This window comes from Carcharodon carcharias, chromosome 2 (genome assembly GCF_017639515.1).
Source record: "Carcharodon carcharias isolate sCarCar2 chromosome 2, sCarCar2.pri, whole genome shotgun sequence".
NCBI lineage: Eukaryota > Metazoa > Chordata > Chondrichthyes > Lamniformes > Lamnidae > Carcharodon > Carcharodon carcharias.
Window position 1 is genome coordinate 137799181 of NC_054468.1, and position 26810 is coordinate 137825990.

Genomic DNA, 26810 nt, shown 5'->3' on the forward strand with positions numbered 1-26810 from the left:
GCTCCTGCCCCACAGAACTCATTTCTCGTTATCTTGACTCCCTTCTCTCTCCCCTTGTCCAGTCCCTTCCCACCTACATCCGTGATTCCTCTGACACCTTACGTCACATCAACAATTTCCAGTTCCCTGGCCCCTACCGCTTCCTCTTCACCATGGACGTCCAATCCCTCTACACCTCCATCCCCCACCAGGATGGTCTGAGGGCCCTTGGCTTCTTCCTCGAACAGAGGCTCGAACAATCCCCATCCACCACTACTCTCCTCCGTCTGGCTGAACTTGTTCTCACGCTGAACAATTTCTCCTTCAACTCCTCTCACTTCCTCCAAATAAAAGGTGTGGCTATGGGTACCCGCATGGGCCCCAGATATGCCTGTCTCTTTATGGGGTATGTGGAACATTCCTTGTTCCAGTCCTACTCCGGCCCCCTTCCACAACTCTTTCTCCGGTACATCGATGATTACTTCGGTGCCGCTTCATGCTCTTGTCGGGACTTGGAAAAATTTATTAATTTTGCTTCCAATCTCCACCCCTCCATCATTTTCACGTGGTCCATCTCTGACACTTCCCTTCCCTTCCTTGACCTCTCTGTCTCAATCTCTGGTGATAGACTGTCCACCAATATCCATTACAAACCCACCGACTCCCACAGCTACCTCGACTACAGCTCCTCACACCCCGCTTCCTGTAAGGACTCCATCCCATTCTCTCAGTTCCTTCGCCTCCGTCGCATCTGTTCCGATGATGCTACATTCAAAAACAGTTCCTCTGACATGTCCTCCTTCTTCCTTAACCGAGGTTTTCCACCCACGGTCGTTGACAGGGCCCTCAACCATGTCCGGCCCATCTCCCGCGCATCCGCCCTCACGCCTTCTCCTCCCTCCCAGAAACATGATAGGGTCCCCCTTGTCCTCACTTATCACCCCACCAGCCTCCGCATTCAAAGGATCATCCTCCGCCATTTCCGCCAACTCCAGCATGATGCCACCACCAAACACATCTTCCCTTCACCCCCTTTATCGGCATTCCGTAGGGATCGCTCCCTCCGGGACACCCTGGTCCACTCCTCCATCACCCCCTACTCCTCAACCCCCTCCTATGGCACCACCCCATGCCCACGCAAAAGATGCAACTCCTGCTCCTTCACTTCCTCTCTCCTCACCGTCCAAGGACCCAAACACTCCTTTCAAGTGAAGCAGCATTTCACTTGCATTTCCCCCAACTTAGTCTACTGCATTCGTTGCTCCCAATGTGGTCTCCTCTACATTGGAGAGACCAAACGTAAACTGGGCGACCGCTTTGCAGAACACCTGCGGTCTGTCCGCAAGAATGACCCAAACCTCCCTGTCGCTTGCCATTTTAACACTCCACCCTGCTCTCTTGCCCACATGTCTGTCCTTGGCTTGCTGCATTGTTCCAGTGAAGCCCAACGCAAACTGGAGGAACAACACCTCATCTTCCGACTAGGGACTTTACAGCCTTCCGGACAGAATATTGAATTCAACAACTTTAGGTCGTGAGCTCCCTCCCCCATCCCCACCCCCTTTCTGTTTCCCCCTTCCCTTTTTTTTTCGAATAAATTATAAAGATTTTCCTTTTCCCACCTATTTCCATTATATAATAAAAAAAACCCCACTAGAGCTATACCTTGAGTGCCCTACCATCCATTCTTAATTAGCACATTCGTTTAGATAATATCACCAACTTTAACTCTAACACCTATGTGTTCTATTGTACTATTGTTGTTGACATCTTTTGATGATCTGCTTCTATCACTGCTTGTTTGCCCTTAGAACCACACCCCCCCCTCCACCTCTCTGTCTCTCTATCTCTCCGCCCCCCACACACACACCTTAAACCAGCTTATATTTCAAATCTTTCTTGGACTCGAACTCAAGTTCTGTCGAAGGGTCATGAGGACTCGAAACGTCAACTCTTTTCTTCCCCGCCGATGCTGCCAGACCTGCTGAGTTTTTCCAGGTAATTCTGTTTTTGTTTAAGTTGTTAGCTACTGCTGAATACACAAAACTGCATGTGTGACCAAAATATCAGATTACAGACAACCAATATAATTCACTTATAACATAGTCACTCAAACAAGGAGTGTAAAGTAGCTTAACTTATCCCTCTTATTGGCCCACATTTGATCAGATGAAAACCATCAAATTTAGTGTCATACTTCAAAACAGTTTGGTCTTGGCATCAGCCTTCTTAAGACTTTCCATTATGAGATAAAGAAAAAGACTTGCATTTGTACAGCATCTTTCATGACCGCAAGATGTCTCAAAGCACTTCACAGCCAATGAAGTACACTTGGAGTATAATCACTTTTGTAATGTAGGAAATGTGTAGCCAATTTGTGCGCAGCAAGCTCCCACAAATAGCAATGTAATGATGGCTAGATAATCTGTTTTGCGATGTTAATTGAGAGATAAATATTGGCCAGGGTACCTGGGATAAATCCCTACTCCACATTAAAATAATGGCATGGTATCTTTTACAACCACCTGCGGGTGGGGGGGGATGGGGTCTCAGTTTAACATCTCATCTGAAAGGTGGCATCTCTGACACTGCAACGCTCCCCCAGCAATGCACTCGAATGTCAACTTTGATTTTTGTCCTCAAATCCTGGAGTGAGATTTGAACCCACAACCTTCTGGTTCAGCAGCAACTGAAAGTTTTGCCTCCATAATAACTGCTAACACTTAAGAGTCCTTAAAATTATAACCAAAATATCCTGCAAAAGTTCACTGGCCATACAGTACCTATGTTAATAAGGAATAAAATGCTGTATGTTTCTGATGCAAAAAAATTGTACTGACCAATAATTAAGTAATCAAAGAAGCATAGAATGTTTACAGCACAGAAGGCTGCCACTCAGCCCTTCATGTCCATGGCAGCTCAGCTAGCCCCAAACTCCAGTCCTTTCTCCATAGCCCTGCAAATTTTTTCTCTTCAGATAATTATTCGATTTCCTTTGAAAGCCACGATTGAATCTACATTCACCACATTTTCCGGCAATGCATTCCAGGTCCTAAAGACAGGCTGGGTAAAAAAGTGTTCCCTCATGTACCTTCGGTTCTTTTACCATTCACCTTAAAATTGGTGACATCTGCTTCTCGCATTTTCACCAATGGATCAGTTTCTTCCTATCTGATTTGTCTAGCCCTCCATGATTTTGAGCACCTCTATCTAATCTCCTTTCAACCTTCTCCTCTCTCAGGAGAGCAACCCAGGCTTCTCTAATATATCCACATAACTAAAGTCCTTCGTCCCTTGAACCATTCTCATAAATCTTTTCCTACCCTCCCTAATGCTTTCACATACTTCCTGAAGTGTGTTGCCCAGAATTGGATACAATACTCCATCTGAGGCAAAACTAATGTTACATTAAGATTCATGAAGGTTTATAAAGTTGCTTTTGTACTCTTTGTCTCTATTTTAAAAGCTCCCAGGATCCTGTATGCTTATTAACCATGTTCTCAAACTGTCCTGTCACCTTCAATGATTTGTGCACATACACCCCTGATCCCTCTACCCCTGCTCCCCTTTTAAAATTGTGTCCTTTATTTTATGTTGCCTCTCCTCAGTCCTTCTACCAAAATGTATCACTTTATACTTCTCTGCTTTAGATTTCATCTGCCATGTATCTGCCCAATCCACCAGCCTGTACGCCCTCTTAAAGTCTTTCACTATTCTCCTCACAGGTCACGACATTTGCAAGTTTTGCACCATCTCCAAATTTTGAAATTGTGCCATGCGCACCAAGTCTAGGGCTGGGGTTTTCCAGCCCTGTCGTGGCAGGACCCACCACAGAGAATGTGGCAGCCCAGCCAAAAGTCCATTGACTTTTGGTGGGACCGAATGATCCCAGTGGTGGGTGGGGCCAGAAAATCCCACTCTAAGTCATTACTGTAGATCAAGAATAGCAGTGGTCCTAGTCCTAGTACCAACTCAAGGGGAACATGATTATATACTTTTCTCCAATCCAAAAAACACCCATAAACTAACTTAATCAAGTCGCTTATCTAAAGCATTGTCTTAAATCATTTTATTTTACACTGTAAATCAATCTACAAAGAGCTTAACTTATTTATGTATGCTATTCTCATTTATATACCAATCAGAACTAACAAAAAATCACTACTTTCCATTCATGATCTACTATTTGAATTTTAATCATCTGGCTTGTTAGTTTTGCATTTCAAACTATAATCTTCATGTTTTCTGTGAGCAGTAAATCAGTTATTATAAATTGGAACTAATGATATTGCAAAGTGGATGCCATGGCAGCACCTAAATTTAAACAATCTACTGGTAAACTTAACCACATTAATGAAAGCATCTGATTTATGTAACCATTGTAATAAGAATTAAATTCTTTATAGAATTCAAATAGTTACACAAAACAAAAATCATTGGAGCAATGGATTGTGCTTCAAATACATGGGCCCCACAGAAGACATTCCAAACACAAATCAGTATTTTCCCACTGTGGTGAGTACAGGTACACATCCTGTTTGTAAATAATACAGTGCAAGAAACTTTTTTGGTTCCTAATATTGCGGCCATGTGGCTTATAAAATCAATTCATAATGCACCATGCAAATTATCCACCATCGCTGACTCTCCCAACTTATTCATTCTGCATAACCACAACTTCAGTAATAAGGGTTTCATTATTTTTCCTTCACTTCTAAAGTAAATAGGCAGAGTTTCCAGGATAACAATTTATCATTCGAACTTGATGAGTCATATTCCACAGATCTTTTCACATCATCAGCTACATCTTCAAACTTATCCTTATATTTTCAATCCAATCTTTAATATTCATCCAGCTGCTTGAACTAATCAATAATATTACGTGATTTAACAGAGGACGACATAGCTTGTTCCCACTTTCCATCCAAAGTAAACAAATTGATTACCGCAACCTAAGTTTAAAAAATTACATCATGAATACAAAATACTCGAGAAGCACCCTCTGATCATGTGGCAGAATAGGAAAGTATTCAGTGGGTCAGATGAACTGTGTTCCTTATTTCTTTTCCAAGGTCAAATTAGCTAAATACTGACAAAACACCCCAACTATAGCAAGCACATTGAAGTGGTAACCTGATCTGGTATGCAACTTTAATCAGCAAGGGAGTGTTGAGCACAACATATAGCATCAAGTCTCATGGATTGAACTATTTGTTCCACATTGGGAAATATTCCATTTTGGGTAAGTAAAAGAGGCTATCCTGAATCAAATGAAGAATTATTTTTCTGAGATTAGAGTTTACTGGAATGCTAGACAAGAATTAATGTGTGTACATTTGTACTAAAGAAAATGCTATTTCATAGCCATCTAGTTACATTAGACTCACCTTCTTCTTGTCCCTCATTGAGCCCTTTCCTCGCACCATAATCTTGCATCCTGTCTCTGCTTCCAGTTGTTTTGCTGTTAGCCCCCTGGGTCCAAGAATTCTTCCAACAAAGTTGAACTAGTTAAGGGAGAAAAGGAAATATCACTAAAGTCCTTTAATGAGACATTGACATCAGTGAAAGTGTTTCACTGTTAAAAAGTGAACTTTTTTTATAATTATCAAGGAACCGCGACAAATTTTACAACTTAAGCACTAGGTTCTGGAAATAGAGAGCACTTTGAAGTAATTCAGATTGGAGCTGCGTAACAGCTTAGATGTATGGAGTAAATCATGTGCAATTTTTATGGAGGACATCATACAACAAGGAGGAACCGAAAGGAATCAACCTAGCTTTGCAAGCCTAATTTGAAATAAAAATACATGATTTAATTCGACTTGGCCTTAAGCAGACTTATACAACAATTTTTGAAGTATTAAAAATCTTACATTAGCACATACTTCCTGTTTGCTTAACTCAACTTTCTGCGATCATGTTTTTGTCACACATTTTGTGTCAACTTTTCCCCCATCAGATGGTTTCCCTATATAAGCTGCTTACTCTGACTTTGGGAGAAGCTAGTGGCCAGATAGCTCATCATTCAAAATGCTTTCCAAAAATAATTTTTTATCCGCCAATTTTTTTCCCTTCAGTAACTAAAATTCAGCATGGGTGAAGGTACAACACAGGACTACTTGCATGCGAAACAGCACAAGCAGCAAGTGACAGACAGAGCTAAGTGATTCCACAAACAATGGATCAGACCTAAGCTCTGTAGTCCTGCCACATCCAGTCGTGAATGGTAGTGGACAATTAAACAACTCACTGGATGAGGCGGCTCCACAAATAACCCCATCGTCAATGATGAGGTAACCCAGCACATCAGTGCAAAAGATAAGGCTGAAGCATTTGCAATACCTTCAGCCAGAAGAGCTGTGTGGATGATTCATCTTGGCCTCCTCCAAAGGTCCTCAGCATACAGATGCTAGTCTTCAGCCAATTCAATTCACTCCACGTGATATCAAGAAATTGCTGAAGCCACTGAATACAGCAAAGGCTATGGGGCCCTGACAATATTCCAGCAACAGTACTGAAAACATGTGCTCCAGAACTTGCAGCGCCCCTAGCCGAGCTGTTCCAGTAGAGCTACAACACTGGCATCTACCCAGTAATATGGAAAATATCCCAGTTATTTCCTGTACAAAAAAGCAGGGCAAATCCAACCTGGTCAATTACCACCAGTCTACTCTCCATCATCAGTCAAGAGATGGAAGGGATCATCAACAGTACCATCACGCAGCACTTGCTTAGCAATAACCTGCTCACTGACGCTCAGTTTGGGTTCCGCCAGGGCCACTCAGCTCCTGACCTCATTACAGCCTTGGTTCAAACATGGACAAAAGAGATGAACTCCAGAGGTGAGGTGAGAGTGACTGCCCTTGATATCAAGGCAGCATCTGATCAAATGTGGCATCAAGGAGCCTGAGTAAAACTGGAGTCAATGCGAATCAGGGGGAAAATTCTCCCTTGGTTGGAGTCATATCTAGCACAAAGGAAGATGGTTGTGGTTGTTGGAGGACAATCATCTCAGTTCCAGGATGTAACTACAGGAGTTCCTCAGGGTAGTGCCCTAGGCCCAACAATCTTCAGCTACTCCATCAATGACCTACCATCATATGGTCAGAAATGGGGATGTTCACTAATAATTGCACAGTGTTCAGCACCATTCGCAACTTCTCAGATACTAAAACAGTCCATATCCAAATGCAGCAAGACCTGGACAATATCCAGGCTTGGGCTGACAAGTGGCAAGTAACATTCGAGTCACACAAGTGCCAGTAAATGACCATCACCAGCAAGAGAGAATCAAGCCACCACCTCCAGACATTCAATGGCATTACCATCGCTAAATCCCCCACTATCAACATCCTGGGGGTTGCCATTGACCAGAAATTAAGCTGGACTAGCTGTATAAGTACTGTGGCTATAAGAGCAGGTCAGAGGCTAGGAATCCTGTGGTGAGTAACTCACCAGCTGACTCCCCAAAGCCTGTTCACAAGGAACAAGTCAGGAGCATGATGGAATATTCTCCACTTGCCTGGATAAGTGCAGCTCCAATAACACTCAAGAAGCTTGACATCATCCAGGAAAAAGCAGTCTGCTTGAATGGCACCCCATCCATAAATATTCATCCCTCCACCACTGACGCACAGTGGCAGCAATATGTACCATCTACACGATGCACAGCAGGAACCTCACCAACTTTGACAGCACCTTCCAAGCCCATGACCACTACCATCTAGAAGGACAAAGGCAACAGGCACATGAGAACACTACCACCCGGAAGTACCACACCAAGCCACTCACCATCTTGACTTGTAAATATATTGCTGTTCCTTCACTGTCGCTGGGTCAAAATTCTGAAACTCCCTCCTTAATGGCACTGTGGGTGTACCTACACCATATGGACTGCAGTGGTTCAAGAAGGCAGCTCACCACCCCCTTTTCAAAAGCAATTAGGTTTGGGCAATAAATAATGGCCTAGCAAGTGGTGCCCACATCCCATGAATGAATAAAAGAGTTAAAGGGTGAAAGAAAAAATAGCTGGAGGGTTAAGTGCAAGAAGCAGGGAAGAATATGGAAGTTGCGTGGAGTGCAATAGTAGTAGGTGGGAGAAAGAGGGTTGGATAGTGGGAAGATAAAGGAGTGAGGTGCACGAAGAGATACTCGAAAGATTGGGGGATGGAAAGGGAAATTGGACAGTGAGAACTAAAAGTTTCTGCAACCCCAACCACAAATCCATCCTATTACTGTTGGTGTGACAAATGTGGTGGGCCCTTTCACACCACCCATCATCCAAAAGAAAAAAAATAATTTATACAGCACCTTTCACACCCTCAGGACATCCCAAATTGCTTTAGAACAACAAGAAGTAGCTTTAACATGGTAAAGCTTCTCAAGACACTTCACTGGAGCCTTATCAGTCACATAGGGTAATTCAAACACATGACCAAAAACTTGGTCAAACAGGTAGATTTAAAGAGGTGACTTCAAGGAGGAGAGAAAGGCAGAGATGTTTAAGAGGAGAATTCCAGAACTTAGGGCCTAGACCACATAGCCACAAATGGTGGACATGAAGGAAATAGGGGATGTGCTTGAGGCCAGAATTGAAGGAGTGCAGCAATTTTGGAAGGTTGTAGAGCTGAGGGGGGTTATAGGAAATAAGGAAGGGAGAGGCTTTGGAGGGACTGGAACACAATTATGTATTTTTTGAAATATAGTCCAGTTGTACGGTAAGAAATATAGCAGCCAGTTTGCATACAGTAGAGGTTCCATGCACAGCAAAGTGATAATAACAAGATAAATCACAGCAAAGTCTATTTCCAAAAGCCAGTACATACACACAAATCCAGTAGGCTGCATTGCTCTAAAAAGCAACACAAAGTGTCGATAAGAAAGTAAAGTGTTGCCAAAAAGGGAATATGATAAAAAAGACTAATAGAAGTTTTTCTAAATGTATTGAAAAAGAGAGCAATAAAGAGGAATGTGAATCCAATAAGAATGGACGCAAGGGAGACTATAATAGTGAGAATTATAGATTCGGTAATGATATTGAAGTGACATAGGTTGGTAATTTGTTGTCAGGTAGGAGACAGAGTAAAGACAAAGGGAACATTTTCTAATTAGCTGGGTCTGATGAGTGATGCTCTCCAAGAATTTGTTTGAGTCCTCAGCTTCCTCCCATATATGTAACTCTATTCCTTGATCTAACTACAACAACTTGCATTTATACAACACTGTTAACATTGCAAAATATCTCAAGGCACTACACAGAAGTGTTAAACAATATTTGACCCTAAGCCATAATAGGAGTTATTGAGACAGGTGGCCAAAAGCTTGATCAAAGAGGTAGATGCTCAGGGGTATCTTAAAGGAGAGGGAAATAGAGAGGTGGAGATGTTTAGAGAGGGAATTCCAGAGTTGTGGGCCTAGGTAGCTGAAGGCTCAGCTAACAATTATAGAGCAATGAAAATTGGGGATGCACAAGAGGCCTGAATTTGAGAAGTACAGAGACGCCATGGGGCTGGATGGAAGTTACACAGGTAAGAAGGGGCAAGGCCATGGTAGGATTTGAAAATGAGGATGTGAATTTTGAAATCGGGACATTAATGGCCCAAGATCCAATGCGAGTGCAGACAGAATGGGTGGACAGAACGTGGTGAGAGTTACTAAGTTAGGAGCCACAGTTAGATCTGTGGATGGGAGTAGGAAGTTACAAAAGGACATAGATTAAGTGAATGGTCAAAACGATGGGTGATGGAGTACATAAGGACATCCAGTTTGGATTTGAGCAAGACAAATGGAATATTTTCTAAATATTTTCCAGGAGCAGTGGAGGAGCAAAGGGTTTTCAGTTATCCAGGTACAGATATCAGTAACATTTCATGAACAGGTAGAAAAAGTATTTGAAAATTTTAACATTTAGTTAGTCTTTATCTGAAGTCGATTGGAAGTGGGAGTAGCTCTTCAGTTTTATGAAGGTTTGGTCAGGCAGTGTTCAGTCTTTCGGCACCGAATTTCACAAATAATAAATGGTCTTGGAAGGGATTCACTTAAATGATACCAGAGTTTAAAGGATTAAATTTGAGACTCATGTTGCGTGAACTTAGTTTGTATTCCTTTCAGTATAGAAATTACAGGATGATCTAATTATTGAGTGTCAACTGACAAATGGATTCAATCTGCCAATACAGAAAAACTATTTCTTTTGGTGGTGGAATCAAGAACAAAGGAATGTAAATCTAAAATTACAGCTGGGCCATTTAGGTGTGAAATCAGGAAGCATTTTTTCCCCACACAAGAAGTGTAGTGGAAATCTGGAACTATTTTTCCCCAAAAGGTTGTGGGAGGAATCGTTCCAGATTTGCATTAAGTACAGTAGTGGGCAAGTAAAACAATGTTTTACCTGCCGACTATAATGGCGGTTTTTCACGCCATTTCATTCCAAACCCGCCGCATTAATTATGCATTTCTGGGAAACACACCGTTTTCATGCCGGGAGGGCTCTAATTCGCCCATCATGCCATTACCTCACCGCTCTGTCATGCCGGGCACCATATTTAAAGTCCAGCCGTGTGCACACATCTCAGTGCTTCCAGTTCATGACTGCTGCAAAGAAGACAGGATGGCTCCGAAAAGCAAAATGACTGCAGCCCCCAGATTCAATGACCCGACTCTCCAGCACCTTCTGGACGCAGTGGAGGCTCACCATGATGTGTCCTCTACCCCTGCTGTGGCCACAGGATGGGCAGCAACCTTACTAATCCAGCCTGGGGGGCGGAGGTTAGCGCCAATGCCCTGCAAAAGAGGACAGCCACCCAGTATCGAAAAAGGATGAATGGTCTCATCTGTTCCACCAAGGAAATTCACTTTCCTCATCACTCTCAACTCATACACTCACAAACACATCACACATCCACCGGGATCTCACACTTCAAGGAACACCACCACTAACTCTCTAACACACCCTCACATCTTCATCAGGCTCATATCCTCTCGAGCTCGCTTCCTCATCCTGTCCATGGTTACACTCACCACACAACATTCCACATATATGTATCCATATAACATGATACAAGATATATATAACATGTATCCTGCTCACACTCTCTCCATCTGTTTTCATGCAGGAGAAGCCTGCTCACATCAGAACGAAGAGCTCCCAGACTGGGGGTGGAGTGGCCCACATTAGGTCCCTGACTCACTTTGAGGAGTGTGCCATTGCACTGACTGGTGAGGACATGGACCATGCCTGCTGTAACAGTGAAGTTGGCGAAGAACACCCTCGTAAGGATCCTGCACCACATCATCTCCCTTTCGACGCAAATGTGAGTACTCTCTCTCCTGCTTTTGATTCTGCTGTTATGCACTACTTATCCCTACTTTGGTTCAGAGGGAGCTCTGCCAAGCAACGGACACCCTCAGCCAGCCATTCCCTCAGTTCCATCCACGTCCTCACCTCCAGCCAAGAGGACACATCCTCCATTGAAGAGCTGGAAATAAGTGGTCTGAAAGACCCGTCACAGCACTTAACCACACCTTGCATCAGCACAGAGAAACACACCTCAGTGGAACCTAGATCTAGAGTAAGCTTGGCTTCACAATCTGGTGATCGCTGCACGGACACATGTCCGAAGCAGCAGAAGGAAAGTTTGTGCGAGCTCCCCGGCACTCGGAGGACTGCTGCGGATCAGGCATCTGTGAGGTCTGAGTCAGATGAGCAACCTCTAGATTTGGGGCCTTCCAACTCATCTTGGATAGTCAGCAGAAGACGTGGGAACATCACACCTGGCTGTTGGAAGCCCTCAGCAGAGTGGAGGAGTGCGTCCACCTGCTCTCTGATGAAGTGGTGCCCATGTGCATGTATGGAGGACTCCATGGGGAAGATAGCAGACACCATGGAGACCCCGGTCCAGCAGAATACAGAGATGTGTGCAGACCTGCACTCCATCACGGGAGCCATGGGTGAGTTCCTGCAGTGGCAATGTGAGGGGGAAACAGGGCACCTTGACGTCCCTCCAGGTGCTCCTTCACCTTAAGGAGTTGGGCCAGGGTCCCCTGGCACCCAAAGGGAGGTTGTGCGGTAGCAGACACCCCTGGGTCACCCACTCAGGAATCTCAGAGGCTGTCCTCTCCCCGAGTGCCCTCTGTCTGTAAGCCCGTCAACCTTGTCCTCTGTCACAGCAGAGGGAACAGCTGGCCAATGAGTAATTCTGGAGGGAGAAATGTGTGTGTGGCAGGGTCTTTCAGAGCCTCTTGCAAGCACTCTCCCATGCACGCGGATCTTTCACATATCATATTCACCTCAATATCCTGAGCATTTTGAATGCTGCCTCCTGGGGTTCACTTTCAGTTGTCCATCTGAACTGACCTGCATCTCCACCCACCCAAAGATCACACTCCCTTGCATCATATGACCTTGCCCACCTCAACTGTCATTTCACTTTCGATTTGGACAGCATGGTCTGGATTCAGCTTTTCATGTACTCCCCTATCTTTTGTCCTTCCACAGTCACCCATTTCCTTTCCACCATCTCAGTTGAACCCCCCCGGCATCACCGTCTACCTCCCCACCGTCACCTACCAGCCACAACCCTTTTCATTCAGGGATGTCCAGGTGAACGTTTCGTTCCTTCCCGAAAATCCCACACCATCCACATTCACCTCCCGATCTCCTCCTTCCCACCTCCAGCGTCCCTGTCTCCGAGTCCCCACCAACCGCTCTCGCCGTCCCTTCTACTGCCACCATTGAACCCTCACCCTCCCACCCTACCACTTCACTCTGCCCTTGGTCACTCTCACCATTCTCTCATACCACGCCCACTCTCATTTCGCTCCTCAGGAGACAGTCATGGACCCATCAGACCCCTCCCTCGCATGTTCACCTGGGCATCACTCCCTCCAGACCCCTTCCCCCCAGAATCTCTTCCCCCTCCACTCTGGACTACTCCTCCCACCCCAGAACTCCTTCCCACCCCAGAAGCCCTCCCCTCCTTAGTCCCCCTAACCCCCCCAACTCCAACCACCTAGTCCCTCTCTCAAAACAAAAACAGAATTACCTGGAAAAACTCAGTAGGTCTGGCAGCATCGGCGGAGAAGAAAAGAGTTGACGTTTCGAGTCCTCATGACCCTTCGACAGAACGTCCCTCTCTCATCCTGACTTCCTGAGATTATCTCACTTCTTCCCCCTTCCCAACTCCTTCCTCCACACTTACTCCCTCTGCTCTCAGCACTCCCTCCCCCAGCAGATTCCCTCCCCTCTCCGCACTCCTTCCCTTCTCTGAACTCCTTTCCTTACATCTTCCACCTGCTGTGCACCTACCTCCCCAGTTGCCACCTCCCACCCCCTCCCAACCTCACCCCCCAATACCTTCCTTCCCTGCCTCCCAACCTCACCTCAAACACCTTCTTTCCCTCCCTCCACCCCGATCAAAAACTGGTTTCACGATTTTTGGCTTTTTTGCCATATTGTCCGCTCATGCCACCAAACACGCACGACACCAGCGGGCATGGAAAATCTCGGCCTGTGGAAGGTAGAACAATTGCAATTTTCCAAGCCTGACATTGAAAGACCTTTAACGGGTCAAAGAACGAAATTGCATAAATTAAGCTGAAATAGAGACCAGTTATGATCCACTGGTGAAACAGGTTCGAGGGGCTGAATGGGCTAACCCTGTTTCTATGCATTCTACCACGTTGGTAACCAAACAGAAAATGACACTAGCAAAGGAAGATCTGTCTTTAAGCATTCTCTGGTGTCGCTAGTTACAGTGCAGAAAGAGGCCATTCAGCCCATCATGCCTGCGCCAACCAAAATATACAAAAATAAGAAACTAGCCACTCATTTCAATTCCACTTTCCAGCACCTGGCCAGTAGCCTTGCAGGTTATAGCACTTCAGGTGCAGATCTAGGTACCTTTTAAATGAGTTGAACATTTCAGCTCAACCACTAATTCAGGCAGTGAATTCCAGATGCCCACCACCTTCTGGGTGAAGATGTTTTTCTTCATGTCCCCTCCAATCCATCTACCAATCTACTTAAATCTAGGTCCGCTAGTAATTGACACCTCAGCTAGGGGAAACAGGTTATTCCTGTCTACCCTACATAGGCCACTCATAATTTTGTACACCACAATCAGGTCGCCCACCCCTCAGCCTCCTCTGTTCTGAGGAAAACATCCCTAGCCTATCCAATCTTTCCACATAGCTGCAATTTTACAGCCTGGGCAACATTCTTGTAAATTTCCTTTGCACTCTCTCCAGAGCAATTTTGTCCTTCCTATAATGTGGTGACCAGAACTGTACACAAAATTCCAGCTGAGGCCTAACCAGTTTTTTTTTTTTACAGTCCCAGAATTACATCCCTGCTTTTGTATTCAATACCTCACCCACTAAAGGAAATCATTTCATATGCTCTCTTTATCACCTTATCCAACTGTCCTGCCACCTTTAGGGACCTTTGGATATGCTCTCCATGGTCTCTCACTTCCTCAACCCCTTTCAATATCCTCCCAATTATTGAGTATTCCCTTGCTTTGTTTGCCCTCCCTAAATGCATTACCTCTCACTTTTCCAGATTGAATTTAATTTGCCACTCACCTGCCAATATTTTTTCATTTCCTCTCTTTGTTTTCCTAATTTCCTCTTTTACTTCATCCCTGTACTTTCGACATTCTTCTTGGCTTTCTACAGTATGAAACTGTCATACGCTTTCTTTTTCTGCTTTATTTACATATTTATTTGCACACATTTTGCTTGATGAAAATTGCCACCACAGCAGAGCAAAGTGTCTCTAAATTTTAAGCAAACCACACAAAAACCACAGAGATTTATGTCTCTCCCAATGCACTGTACCATGGCAATGCCAATCTCCTGACTGGTCTCTCCTGAAAAGGCACACAGCCATAAAAGCAATCTGGCATCTTTGGTTGTATTCACTGCGTTACAGGTTACAGATTCGCTGTCCTACTTCTTCTCCTGCTTCTTTTCCCTCTGTTAATAAGACATGAAAAGAAATCCAAAACTGCATGTATCAGAGCTTCATTGGTTTTTCCTATTTTTAAAGTGGACTTTCTGCTGAACCAAAAAGATGGCTGCTAAAAGTCACATGACCACAGGATTGGCCCTTTGTCCTGGAAGGAACCAACAGAAGTTACAAGAACAAAAGAATCATCCTCTCATCATCATGGAATCCCACAACCAATTGGAAGTACATTATAATTCTAAAACCAGGAGTCTTGCAGATTGAAACTTGTTACGCCTGCGCAGTTGTTAACAGACCCATCTCATGCTTGGGAGTGTCTGTTTACGGATAGATGGGAAGAGGATAAAGAAGTTCAGTTTCTCTCTCCTGTAACACCTCTCCAGATCATTTAACTCATCCTTTCCTCTGTGATCAATTTGTTTGAACCTCCTCTCACCTGCACACCTTCTCTGATTCTCTTCCCTACAGTGAGGCTTCTCTGAGCCATTTCATCACAACTTCATAAAAGTGAGAACAATGCTGAGTATAGAATTTTCAGAGGGGAAATGAAAAAGGAAATATGAGATACAAAACAAGATTATAAGAGACTGGCAGTTAACATGAAAGGGATCCTAAAAAGTCTTCCATTGGCATTTAAATAATAAGTAGGGTAGTAAAGGGAGAACCAATTCGTGACCAAAAAGGAAATCCATGCATGGAAGCAGAGGGCATGGCTCATATACTAAGTAAGTATTATCAAGAATGATGATTCTGCAAAAGTCCAAGGGCAGAATTTTCTGGCTGGCCATGCGGGACTGGGTGCAGATCCCAAGGACAGCGGGAGTGGGCGGGCGGTGGCGGGACTGCTATGACTACCGGGTCCAATGGCGACCCAGCAGCCTGTTTAAAAGTGCTCCTGTAACCTTGCAAAGGCTGTCAAACATGGCCAACAGAAAGGCTCCCCAGAGTGCTGCTGATGAGCAGGCCAGGCAGGATGGCAGGATGGGGGGGGGGGGGGGGGGGGGGGGGGGGGCGCACTGTGCCCCTTATTTCTCAGATGATTCCCATGCTGCCCTCCTCGAGGAATTGGCAGCAAGGCAGGAGGTCCTCGTTCCCAGGGACGGGAGGAGGAGGAGGCCCCCCCACATGATCAAACGTGCCTGGGAGGAGGTGGCGGAGGTAGTGAGCTCCGACGACGTGATACAACGCACCTGGATCCAGTGCCGCAAGCTTTTCAATGACCTTTTGTGCTCTGGAAGGGTGAGTACCATGTTGGCATTGATCACTTAACCCAGCAGGTCGGCTTTCCCCCCTGACCACCCTCCTCTCCCAACTGCGAGTGCAGTTACTGCATTGAATCATTGACAGCATGTGTCCTTTGCTGGGTGGGCCAACAGATATTGGCCATGCTAAGGTAAACCTGAGAGGATGGTGATGAGATGGGTTCTGCACCTGCAGCATGTGGTACAGTGACACCCACATTACTGTTTTGGGGCAACCTGGAGGATCTGCACCTAGGCGCAGTGCTGGAATAGCAAAACATGTCAAAGTCAGGGTGCTGACATGCAGGGAGGGGAGCTTCCAGGTGGTGGGGCACCAATCCAACTGCTGCTCTTTGCGTTCCACGTGCTTGTGCCTTCTTGCTTTGCAAGGTTGGACCGTGTGGTGCCGAATGTGAGGAAGGCTGCATTTGGCCAAGGTAGGGGGGCAAGCAAGGCATCATTTTATGATAGTGCAGCTGCTGCAGAGTGAAGAGACTCTGGAGCCCTGCAATGTTCCACTCTGGTTATAGTGGAACTGCAGCGAAGAGATTCCAAGTACGAGTTGCAATAATCAATGCTCTTTTCTCCTTTTCAGGCGAAGAATGCTCATAATGCCGCTGAGTGGTTGAGGACTGGCAGAGGGCCGGCCCAGTTGGCTATCATTACCAGGCTCGAGCAGGAGGCCCTCGATCTGGAAAGACGCCATGTGCCCTGGTCCACCTATGTCGGTGAGGCTGGGATGCCACGAGCAGGTATGTTAGCCCACCAATGAGGTCACCATTAGTGTCCCAGCAGCCATGGCGCTGCTGAATGTTCAGTGATTGAAGTTTGCAACATGGCTTGACCATTGCTTATGGAAGGATGAGTGTGTAATGATCTGGGGGACAGCGATGCACATTGATATTGTCTCCACACTAACTAATCATATGTCCTGGTTCTTCCTTTCAGCATCAGCGGTTCACACCTGAGGACGCGGAAGTCTCTGAACCACCAGCGTCACACCATCAGTGGGAATTAGATCATCGGCTCGTGTCCCGGGGTACAATGCTGTGGACACTTCACAGTCACTGGAGGAGCTGGCAGAGGCAAAGAGTGCCCATGGCACCAGCAGTCAGATGACTGCAGGGGCCCAGGCACATGCTCAGTCAGTGGCTGATGCTGTGCCTCTGGAGTCATCCATGAGGAAGCAAATGCTGGAAGTCCAGCAGGGTGTGCAGGAGGATCTGGCAGAGACACATGAGGCTATGCTTGGCTTGGTCTCCGTGGTGGAGGAGTCCACGTGGACCATCGCCAATGCAATGAGCCTCATGGTCGAGCGCCATGCTTCCTCCATGGAGAGAGTGCCCACTCTCACGGACAGGCTCCTCCAGGAAACCAGGTAGGGCTTCCTGGGGATGTGCTCAGACCAGCAGGCCCTCACATTGGTATTGACCTCAGCTCGTCATTGCCCCTATGGGAGATGATTTGGACGCCAAGTTTCCTAGCTTGGTGCCCATCCATCTATGCTGAGCAGCGAGGTCTGAAGCAACCTCACGTCAGCGCAGTAGCTGCCAGTCATCTCTGCGGGCTCTTCTCAGGGCATTCCGGATGAGGGCAGCAGCTCCTCCGCTGCTCTGCCAGTGATCGCTGCATCTAACGAGGCTGTGACGATTGGGGAGATGCCAGCCCCGGTACTGGCCACTCCCTCCCAGGTAGGGCCAGCACAGGCTCCACGGGCCAGAGGACAGCCGCCAAGGTCATCGAGGCCAACAGGACAACAGAGTGAACAGGCTGTCTCAGATGCCAGTGCCAGCAACACCAAGACATAGCACCCGAAAGCGTAAATTGAAGGCACCTTAGGCACACCCCGGGTTTCCCACTGGTACTTTTGTGTTGCACTGCAATGAGGTCATGATCAGTTGGTGTGGTGTTAACAGCGTTCTCATTTTGTTTCCTTAAGTTAATTTTGCTATATCATTAAATTTAGGCATGTGACCACGGCTGAGGATGTCTCTTTTCCTCTGCAGCAGGATGGTTACCCAAGATGTTATGAGTGAGTTATGTCACATTGAGCTTTACTGACAAGGCCCTTAGTTAATGTTCCTATTCAGGCAGATTTAGCACTCAGGTATCGAGTATGGAGCCTGCAGCACAGGCTTTTGTTGGAGGTCCATCTGTGGTGTTCTAGCTGAAGGCTCATTTGATTAAAGCATCCCGGGTGTCCCTGCCTCCCTGGAGTATGCCCGGGTCAGCATCTACCCCCTCAGCATTTCCCTGTGCCGCTCACCCTCGGACTCACTGCTGGACTCATCCTGTGCCACTGCAGCAACTGCGCCTACATTTTCTTCGTCCATAGCGTCACCCCTTTCCAGCACAGCATGCAACCACTATCAGTGACACATTATCAGGGTACTGGAGTGCGCCCCCTGAACGGTCCAGGCATTAGAAGCGCATCTTGAGAAGACCAATGGTTCTCTGCACCACAGCCCTTGTGGAGGCGTGGTTCCTATTGTAATGCAGTTCAGCCACTGTTTTTAGATGGTGGAGAGGCGACATGAGCTACCTTCTAAGGGAATAGCCCTTGTCACCCAGCAGCCATCCATCCAGCCAAGCTGCAGCACTGAAGACCCTCAGCACCTGGGAGTGTCTAAGGATGTAGGCGTCGTGGGAGCTGCCTGGATACCTTGCACAGACTTGCAGAATCTGCAGCTTGTGATCAAACACTATCTGCACGTTCATGGAGCGCAATCCCTTCCTGTTGACGAAGGCACCGGGCTCACCCGCTGGTGCCTTGATGGCCACATGTGCACAGTGGATTGCACCCTGGACATGGGGGAAGCCAGCAATTGTAACAAAACATTTGGCTCGCTCTGTCTGGCTGGCCTGGTCCCAGCGGTGGCGAATGAATGTCAATACACGCCTGAATAGAGTGTCTGTCACCTGCTTGACACAAGTATGCACAGCTGATTGGAAGACACCGCAAAGATCACCCACCAAGCCCTGGAAAGAGCCAGAGGCACAGCCGTTGAGGGAAGCTGTGACCTTTAGAGCCACTGGCATGGGGTGTCCACCCACAAAGTTAGCGGAGATCTCAGGGCCTATCATCTGAAAGATATAATTGACTGTCTCCCTTGAGAAACAGAGCCTCATTTGGCACCGCACCTCAGACATATTGAGGTAGCTGCTTCGCTGCCTGTATACCCTGGCAGCAGGATAGTGGCGTCTTCTGTGGTCCCTTCCACCTTGGACAACCTCTTGGCCCTGTGCTCCTTGTGCCTGTGCCTCTCCTCCCAATGGTGGCTCCCCTGGAGGCTAAATGTGGATTCCTGGCCTCCTCCCCCTTCTGGCCCTCCCTTCCTCCTCTGCGGGCTCCTCTCAGGGCGCTCCGGATGAGGGCAGCAGCTCCTCCACCCCTCTGCCAGTGACCACTGCATCCAGTGGAGAGCACAACTCCCATTCCCAGGCTAAGGGAAGGCTTCCTGAAACCTGCAGGCCCCTAAAGGGATCTTCACTGTAGAGTGCTGACCTGAAGGTTGAGAGTCCTGTCCAAACAACTGGTATGAGTTTTGAAGTATTTCTGCTCACACAAACAAGTATCAGTAACTTTCCAAATTAAATATCTGACTGAGCGCATTCACGACCCCACTGACTTCTCTTATCCCACCCATGGATGAGGTTTATAAAAATGTGTCCCACCTGCCTGTCCATTGCGCCCGTGCGATGACCTTAAGATCACACGGGCCTCAAAAAATCGCCGTCAGTTGGTGCCTCAAGGATCTTAAGTGGCCCGTTAATTAATGGCGGGCGTGCTTCGGAGATCATCGCGCGCCTGCCCACCAAAATATCGTGATGGCATGCGGAGACATTGGGATGCTCGCCTAACATCACCATGCATCATTTTACCTGTTGGCGTGCGGGGCCTGTCCCCGCACGCCAACGGGAAAATTCTGCCCTCGTGAAGGAGGGGTTAGTTGGGATACTGGATGGGTTAAAAATTGATGAAGATGAGATATTAGAAAGCCTGGCTGTACTTAAATTGATAAATTACCAGGACTGGGTGGGATGCATCCAGGATGCTGAGAGAAGTAAGGATGTAAATTTTGGAGATACTGGCCATAATCTTCCAATCTTCCTTAGCTTGTGTGCCAGAATACCAGAAAATTGCAAATGTTACACTTTTTTTCAAACTAAAGTGTAAGAACAAACCAAGCAGCTACAGCCAGTCAGTATAATCTCTGTTTTGGGAAAGCTTTCAGAAATGATAATCTGGGACAAAATCTTTGTAACAGGAGTGGATTAATTAAGGAAAGCCAATATGGAAATATTGAAAGCAAACTGTGTTTAACCAAATGGATTGAGTTGCTTGAGATGGTAACATAGGGGCTTGATTAGGTTGTGCTGTTGACATGGTGTACGTGGACTTCTGAAAAGGTGGTTTGTTTAATAGAGTGCCACAAAATAGACTTGTCAGCAAAGTAGAAGCTGATGGAATAAAAGGGACAATGGCAGCACGGATACAAAGTTGGCTGAGTGATGGGAAACAGAGTATAGTGCCAAATGGTTTTTTTGTGGACTGCAAGGAAGCTATACAGTTGGGTTCCCCAGGGATTGATGCTTGGGCCACTGTTTTTCTTAATATATATTGCTGACTTAGCTTTAAGTGTCACCTGCCTCCGCCCGAAAGGATCCTGTTGCATGGAAGAAAAATGGTGACCTTCACAACAACTGCGACGGTTGTCCTCTCTCTAGTTTGAGGCATCATGAAGGAGATGGTTCAACTCTTGTCACTAACTACTTCAGAAGTGTAGCCTCCTGAGGCACTGCTCTTAGATCATTGCAATGTAGAGTGGTGCTCCGGAAGACCCTTTCTGGGTAGGGCCTTAAAAGATAGGCTTCCTTCATCTCCCTCCTCACATAGATTGCCTCTCTGTCTCCTCCTCTGCTTGTCCTGCTTATGCTGCAGAGCAGTTGGCACTGCAACTACTGCCTTCATGCCTATGCAAAGCACCTACAATTTTTTTTTTGAAAAATAATCTTTATTCATAAAATATCTGGAAGAACATTCCAAAACATTTCAAAATCACCATCACAAAAGTACAGCAAGGTACCTGTAAATACCTCCAGCAAATCACCACAGTGCTTCTACAAACTTTACCTGACCAAATAAGTCAAAAGTACCTCAACTACAACTTGTTGAGTCACCCTTTAAATAGCCCCTGAGCAAGGCCTTGCTTTATAATGTTTGTTGTTGCAGGAGTGAATAAAGTATTTTTCTGCACATTCAATGGCCAATTTTGGTGACCCGGCATTGTATCAGCCCATTGACGTCAGTACTGTAATCTCGTGATCAGGCATGTTTAGCGTCGGAGCGCAGAGGGGGACTCACAGGGGACACACCTGCATAAATTACTCCAGCTCATTTACATCACACAGGCATCAGCCTACAATGCCTTGCATGCGGCAAAACAGGTAGGCCTTCGTAGCACTGCAATTGAATTCCAAGCTCAATATTTCTCTTTCACTCTGTTTTCATACAAAATATTTCAGCCTTATTATATCATACTTTTGTACATATAGCAGGCTGTCCTTGACACATTTTTAAGGATGAAGATTAGGTTTATGGTCTGAAAGGTATACATGGCAATTATTTGGTTCCTTAGTATTCACAGTTTTTTCTTGTTCCTTAAGTTAACTAATCTCCCTAACAAGCACATGTGCCCTTGTGTTCCCAATCTGTATAACTAACTTTATTTTCCAATTCATTGAACAGGAAGAAAATTTGTTTTCACCAAATTAAAACAGCTTGCTTTTGAATACCTACAATTATGGAAAGTGAACTTTACAAAACCTATTTATAAAATGGAGCACTATAAATTTAATGCATCATTTCCAATAATATACAACAGAAATGGTCCAGAAAAAATGGAAAGCAGCACTGAGATAGTCTGCAAAATCAGCTTCTAATCATCTAATATTGCTGCTGGGGAAAAAATTGCTGGGGCGGGTGGGAGGGTTGTTGGTACAGAGTAGCTTGCAGGATCTGGGGGTGATCACTGGGGTTGTGGGGTGGGGGGAAATTCAACCGCAAAATGAGAACCAGGTTAGCCCAGGGTGCCCAGGGCAGTGCTGGAAAAGCACAGGAGTATTTGAGGCAGGTTGGGTTTGAGATTTTTTTAAATTTTGCACATTCCATCCCTTCAACACTCCAACGAAAGGCCACAACTTTAAAAAAAAAGTACAATAGATTTTATTTGACGAAGATACAGGGACAGGATTGTTTGAAACTTGTTTTAAATCACACAACCATGGTCTAAAACAGCCTTTAAACAAAACATCCCTAATTCCTATTGTAGAGTAAAGGGTTAATATCAGGAGCACTTGATACTGATGTAACTGTGATGCAATGTCATATGACTAAGAGATTGCAATCTGGTGGGAAGCAGTAGTACAACCTCGTGTAGAGTACTGAGATGTATACAGATCTGTAAGTAAACAAGAATGGTTTTTACAGATCACGGTCTATGTTATCATCCTTAGGGTAACAGGCAGACCTTAAAGAAACACTATCATTACCCCAAACACCTACCAAAATACTTGAAGTTTTATCATATCATGTTATAGATTCATGTTCTTCAAAGCATGCATCTTACAGCCATAATGTCACATATGGTACAAAAGTTTCAACATTTCATTCTTCTGAATGAAGAGTAAAGATCATATTCTAATAAACTGCAACGCATTTAACTGATTGAGGACCTTTTCTTTATTCACTCATATGATGTGGGCATCGCTGGCTAACATTTATTGCCCATTCCTAATTGCCATTGTTCAGAGGGCATTTTTAAGAGTCATTGCTGTGGGTCAGGAATTACATGTTAGGCCAGACCAGGTGAGGACCTTAGTGAGCCAGATGGGTTTTTACAACAATCAACAACAGTTTTATGGGTATCATTGGACTTTTAATTCCAGGTATTTATTGAATTCAAATTCCACCATCTGCCATGGTGGGATTCGAACCCGGGTTCCCAGTACATTAACCTGGGTCTCTGGATTACCAGTCCAGTAACAATACCAACATGCCACTGCCTCCCTCCTACATCAAATTATCCTGCAATACAAGAATTATATGTTATACCTCCAATATTTCAAAATTGCTCTTTCTTGCTTAACATTTTAGCTTGAATCCCTCAAAACTTAAAGTTTAAATTGTTTTATTATTGCTGCATTTCCCAGATCTGTACTGTATTACTTCAACATCTTTTGCCAGTTCTGATGAAAGGTCATTGACCTAAAATATTGGCCAGGATTTTACCGCCAGCAACAAAGTCCTGATGTTAGAACCTAAAGTGGGCAGCGTGACTATAAGGTTGGGGTCAACGGAAGTGGGTGTGCAAAATTTTTGGGTCCATCAAATTAATGGCCAGCAGGCATGGAAGTCAGCCATTTAGGAGGTATGGTTAATTATTAGGAATGCCCTGAAATCCTTTTTTAAATAAGGGCGTCACATTTGCCACTACCCAATCCTCTGACACCTCCCCCGTATTTAGGGAAGATTATGGCAAGCCTTTCTACCAAAACCTTTCATAACCTAGGATGCAAGCCATCTGGACCAGGCGACTTATCCACTTTAGGCATAGCCAGCATTTCCAGTACATACTTCCTATAAATTTTCACCCCATCCATTGCAAGAAATACTGGAACAGCCAAGGTTGGTGCCATCTTTAAAAGGCAACCAGCAGTACCTTTAAGGGCAGCAGCCCAGGAGGCAACAATGAGGGAGCCCTGGCGACTGAAGAAGTCGTGACATGCCAGAAGGCAGTGTAAGAGTGGTGTCCAAATTCTCTGATGCATCCTGGAGGTGTTCCACCAGATTACATGTGCTTGGAGGGAAGTCCTGTTCCGTCAGGATGGGAGGATGAGAACAGCTTATCATTTCAAACAGGCATGGATGGAGATAGCAGAGGAGCCATGGGATGGTCCCACATTTGTGGTTGTGTTGAAAGAGGATCAATGACCTGATGCACAATAGGTAATCTTTAAGGAAGAGTTATTTCAGGTACAAGCTAGGTACATTCCAACAAGAGGAAAAGGAAGGAAAACCAAAGCTAGGACTCTCCCAGGAAGACAAGAGAGATAGAGAATATAATGAAACAAAAAAATGCGTGTATGATGCGTATCAGGTGAATTCTTCAAGTGAGAACCCGGGCAAACACATTTAGAGGGGGGATCTGAAGAGGAAAATAAGACTGGCAATAAGAGAATAGGAGAATAGAATGGCAATTGAAAAAAGGTAACCCAAAAATCTTCTATTGGAATGTAAGAGGCGGTGTGGATCCTGTTTGGGGATGCTTAGAGGTGCAGGGCAAGGCTAGAATACTTAATGAGTACTTTGCATCAGTGTTTACTAAGGAAAAGGTGCAGACAAAATATCAGTAGAAGCAGAGATAGTAGGGGTAATGGATGGGGTGAAAATTTATAGGAAGTATTTACTGGAAACGCTGGCTATGCCTAAAGTGGATAAGTTGCCTGGTCCAGATGGCTTGCATCTTAGGTTAAGAAAGGTGATAGTAGAAAGGCTTGCCATAACCTTCCCTAAATACAGGGGAGGTGTCAGAGGATTGGGTAGTGGCAAATGTGACACCCTTATTTAAAAAAGGATTTAAGGGCATTCCTAATAATTAAAGGCTGGACAGTTTTGGACTTAATGCCATGGTGTTCATTGCAGGACATATCGAGAAAGTAGTAAGCAAAACATTTGGAATCTTGGGCTTCATAAATAGAGGTATGAGTACAAAAGCAGGGGAGTTATGTTGATTATTTATAATGCTCTGATTAGGGCACAGCTAGAATATTGCATCCAGTTCTGATCACTGTACTTTAGGAAGGATTCTTTTATATCATGACTTTAATGAGTCAGGTGAAGCCACCAGGTAAGTAAAAAGACTGAACAATAGCATGTCAAATAACTAAACAGTAGCCCCCAAGGTGGCTGAACATTAGCATAACTGTACCCTATAAATTCCAAAGCTATTGGAGCAGAGTCAGGCTGTCTCTGGTGGACTAACTCTAGACAATCAACTTCGATGAGTGTGGAATGACCCATTTCCTGAACTATTCACAAAAAATCCAGACAAACACCTGTGTATTCACCTGGGTGTGGGACAAGCCATTAGACTTAACCACTTTGGACAACAATCACTGGCTGAGAGGACAATTCTTTAGCCATAATCTAATCAATTCTAAACAATGGATCATAAGACCATAAGATGTAGGAGCAGAAGTAGGCCATTCGGCTCATCGAGTCTGCTCCGCCGTACAACGAGATCATGGCTAATCTGTTAATCCTCAACTCCACTTTCTTGCCTTTTCCCCATAACCCTGAATTCCCTTACTAATTAAAAATGTGTCTATCTCAGCCTTGAATATATTCAATGAATCAGCCTCTACAGCCCTCTGTGTAACAAATTCCACAAATTCACTACCCTCAGAGAAGAAATTCCTCTTCATCTTGGTCTTAAACGGGCAACCCTTTACTCTGAGATTATGCTCTCTGGTCCCAGACTCTCCCACAAGGGGAAACAACCTCTCAGCATCAAGCCCACTAAGAATCTTATATGTTTCAATAAAGTCGCTTCTCATCCTCCTAAACCCCAATGAATACAGGCCCAATCGACCCAGCCTGTGTCCTCATAAGAAAATCTATCTATCCCTGGGATCAACCTAGTGAGCCTTCTCGGGTTTGTCTCCAATGCCAGTATACCTTTCCTTAGATAAAGGGGCCAAAACAGTTCAAAGTGTTCTAGGTGTGGTCTAAATAGTGTCTTGTATAGTTTTAGTAAGCCTTTCCTATTTTTATACCCAATTCCCTTTAAAATAAAGGCCAACATTCCATTTGCCTTCCCTATTACCTGCTGAACTTGTAAGCTAGCTTTTTGGGATTCATGCACAAGGACACCCAAATCCCTCTGTGCTGCAGCTTTCTCCATTTAAATAATATTCAGCTCCTCTATTCTTTCTGCCAAAGTGCAGAACCTCACACTTTCCCACATTATATTCCATCTGCCACAGTTTTTCCCACTCACTTAAATTATCTACATCCCTCTGTAGACTCTTGGTGTCATCCCCACCATTTGCCTTCCCACTTACACCTAGATGTTGGACTAGATTCAACAGAGGGTGCTGGTGAGAAGTGACTGAAACATTCTGGGAGAAGTCACTGCAGCCACCGCGACTCAGGAGGGAATCGAGGAGAAGGACTCGCACTCAACAGGAGGAAGAGCATCCAACAGAGGGCGCTGGTGAGAAGTGACTGAAGCATTCTGGGAGAAGTCACGGCAGCCACCATGACTCAGGAGGGAATCGAGGCGGACCCACTGTCAAAGAACGGAATAGCCCCAAACATTACATTGCTGTAATGTTTCCATCCCTCCCTCCTCCTCAAACCTAAAAAAAAGAGGAAGAGGCAGTGCCTTCAGGAATGCACCCGACCTGCGAGGGACACTCTTCTGAAAGTGGATTTTAAAGAAAAAGCGGGTGATGTGCTGTAGCTGTATGATGTGGGAGCTGGCAGATCCCATTGCAAGCCGCAGTGACCACATCTACAGCAAGTGTTGGTTGCTGGAGGAACTCCGGCTCAGAATTGA

At 45.4% G+C, this 26810-nt stretch overlaps 1 protein-coding gene across 8 annotated transcripts in view; it reads right to left on the bottom strand.

Moving 5' to 3' along the window:
* Positions 1 to 26810, bottom strand: part of LOC121271017 (protein quaking) — a 731453-nt gene that overhangs the window by 388324 nt on the left and 316319 nt on the right. For all 8 annotated transcript variants that reach the window (XM_041176759.1, XM_041176737.1, XM_041176719.1 and 5 more), the window contains exon 3: positions 5367 to 5483. In XM_041176759.1, the coding sequence (XP_041032693.1) occupies positions 5367 to 5483 (117 nt within the window). The remainder of the gene's footprint in view (positions 1 to 5366; positions 5484 to 26810) is intronic.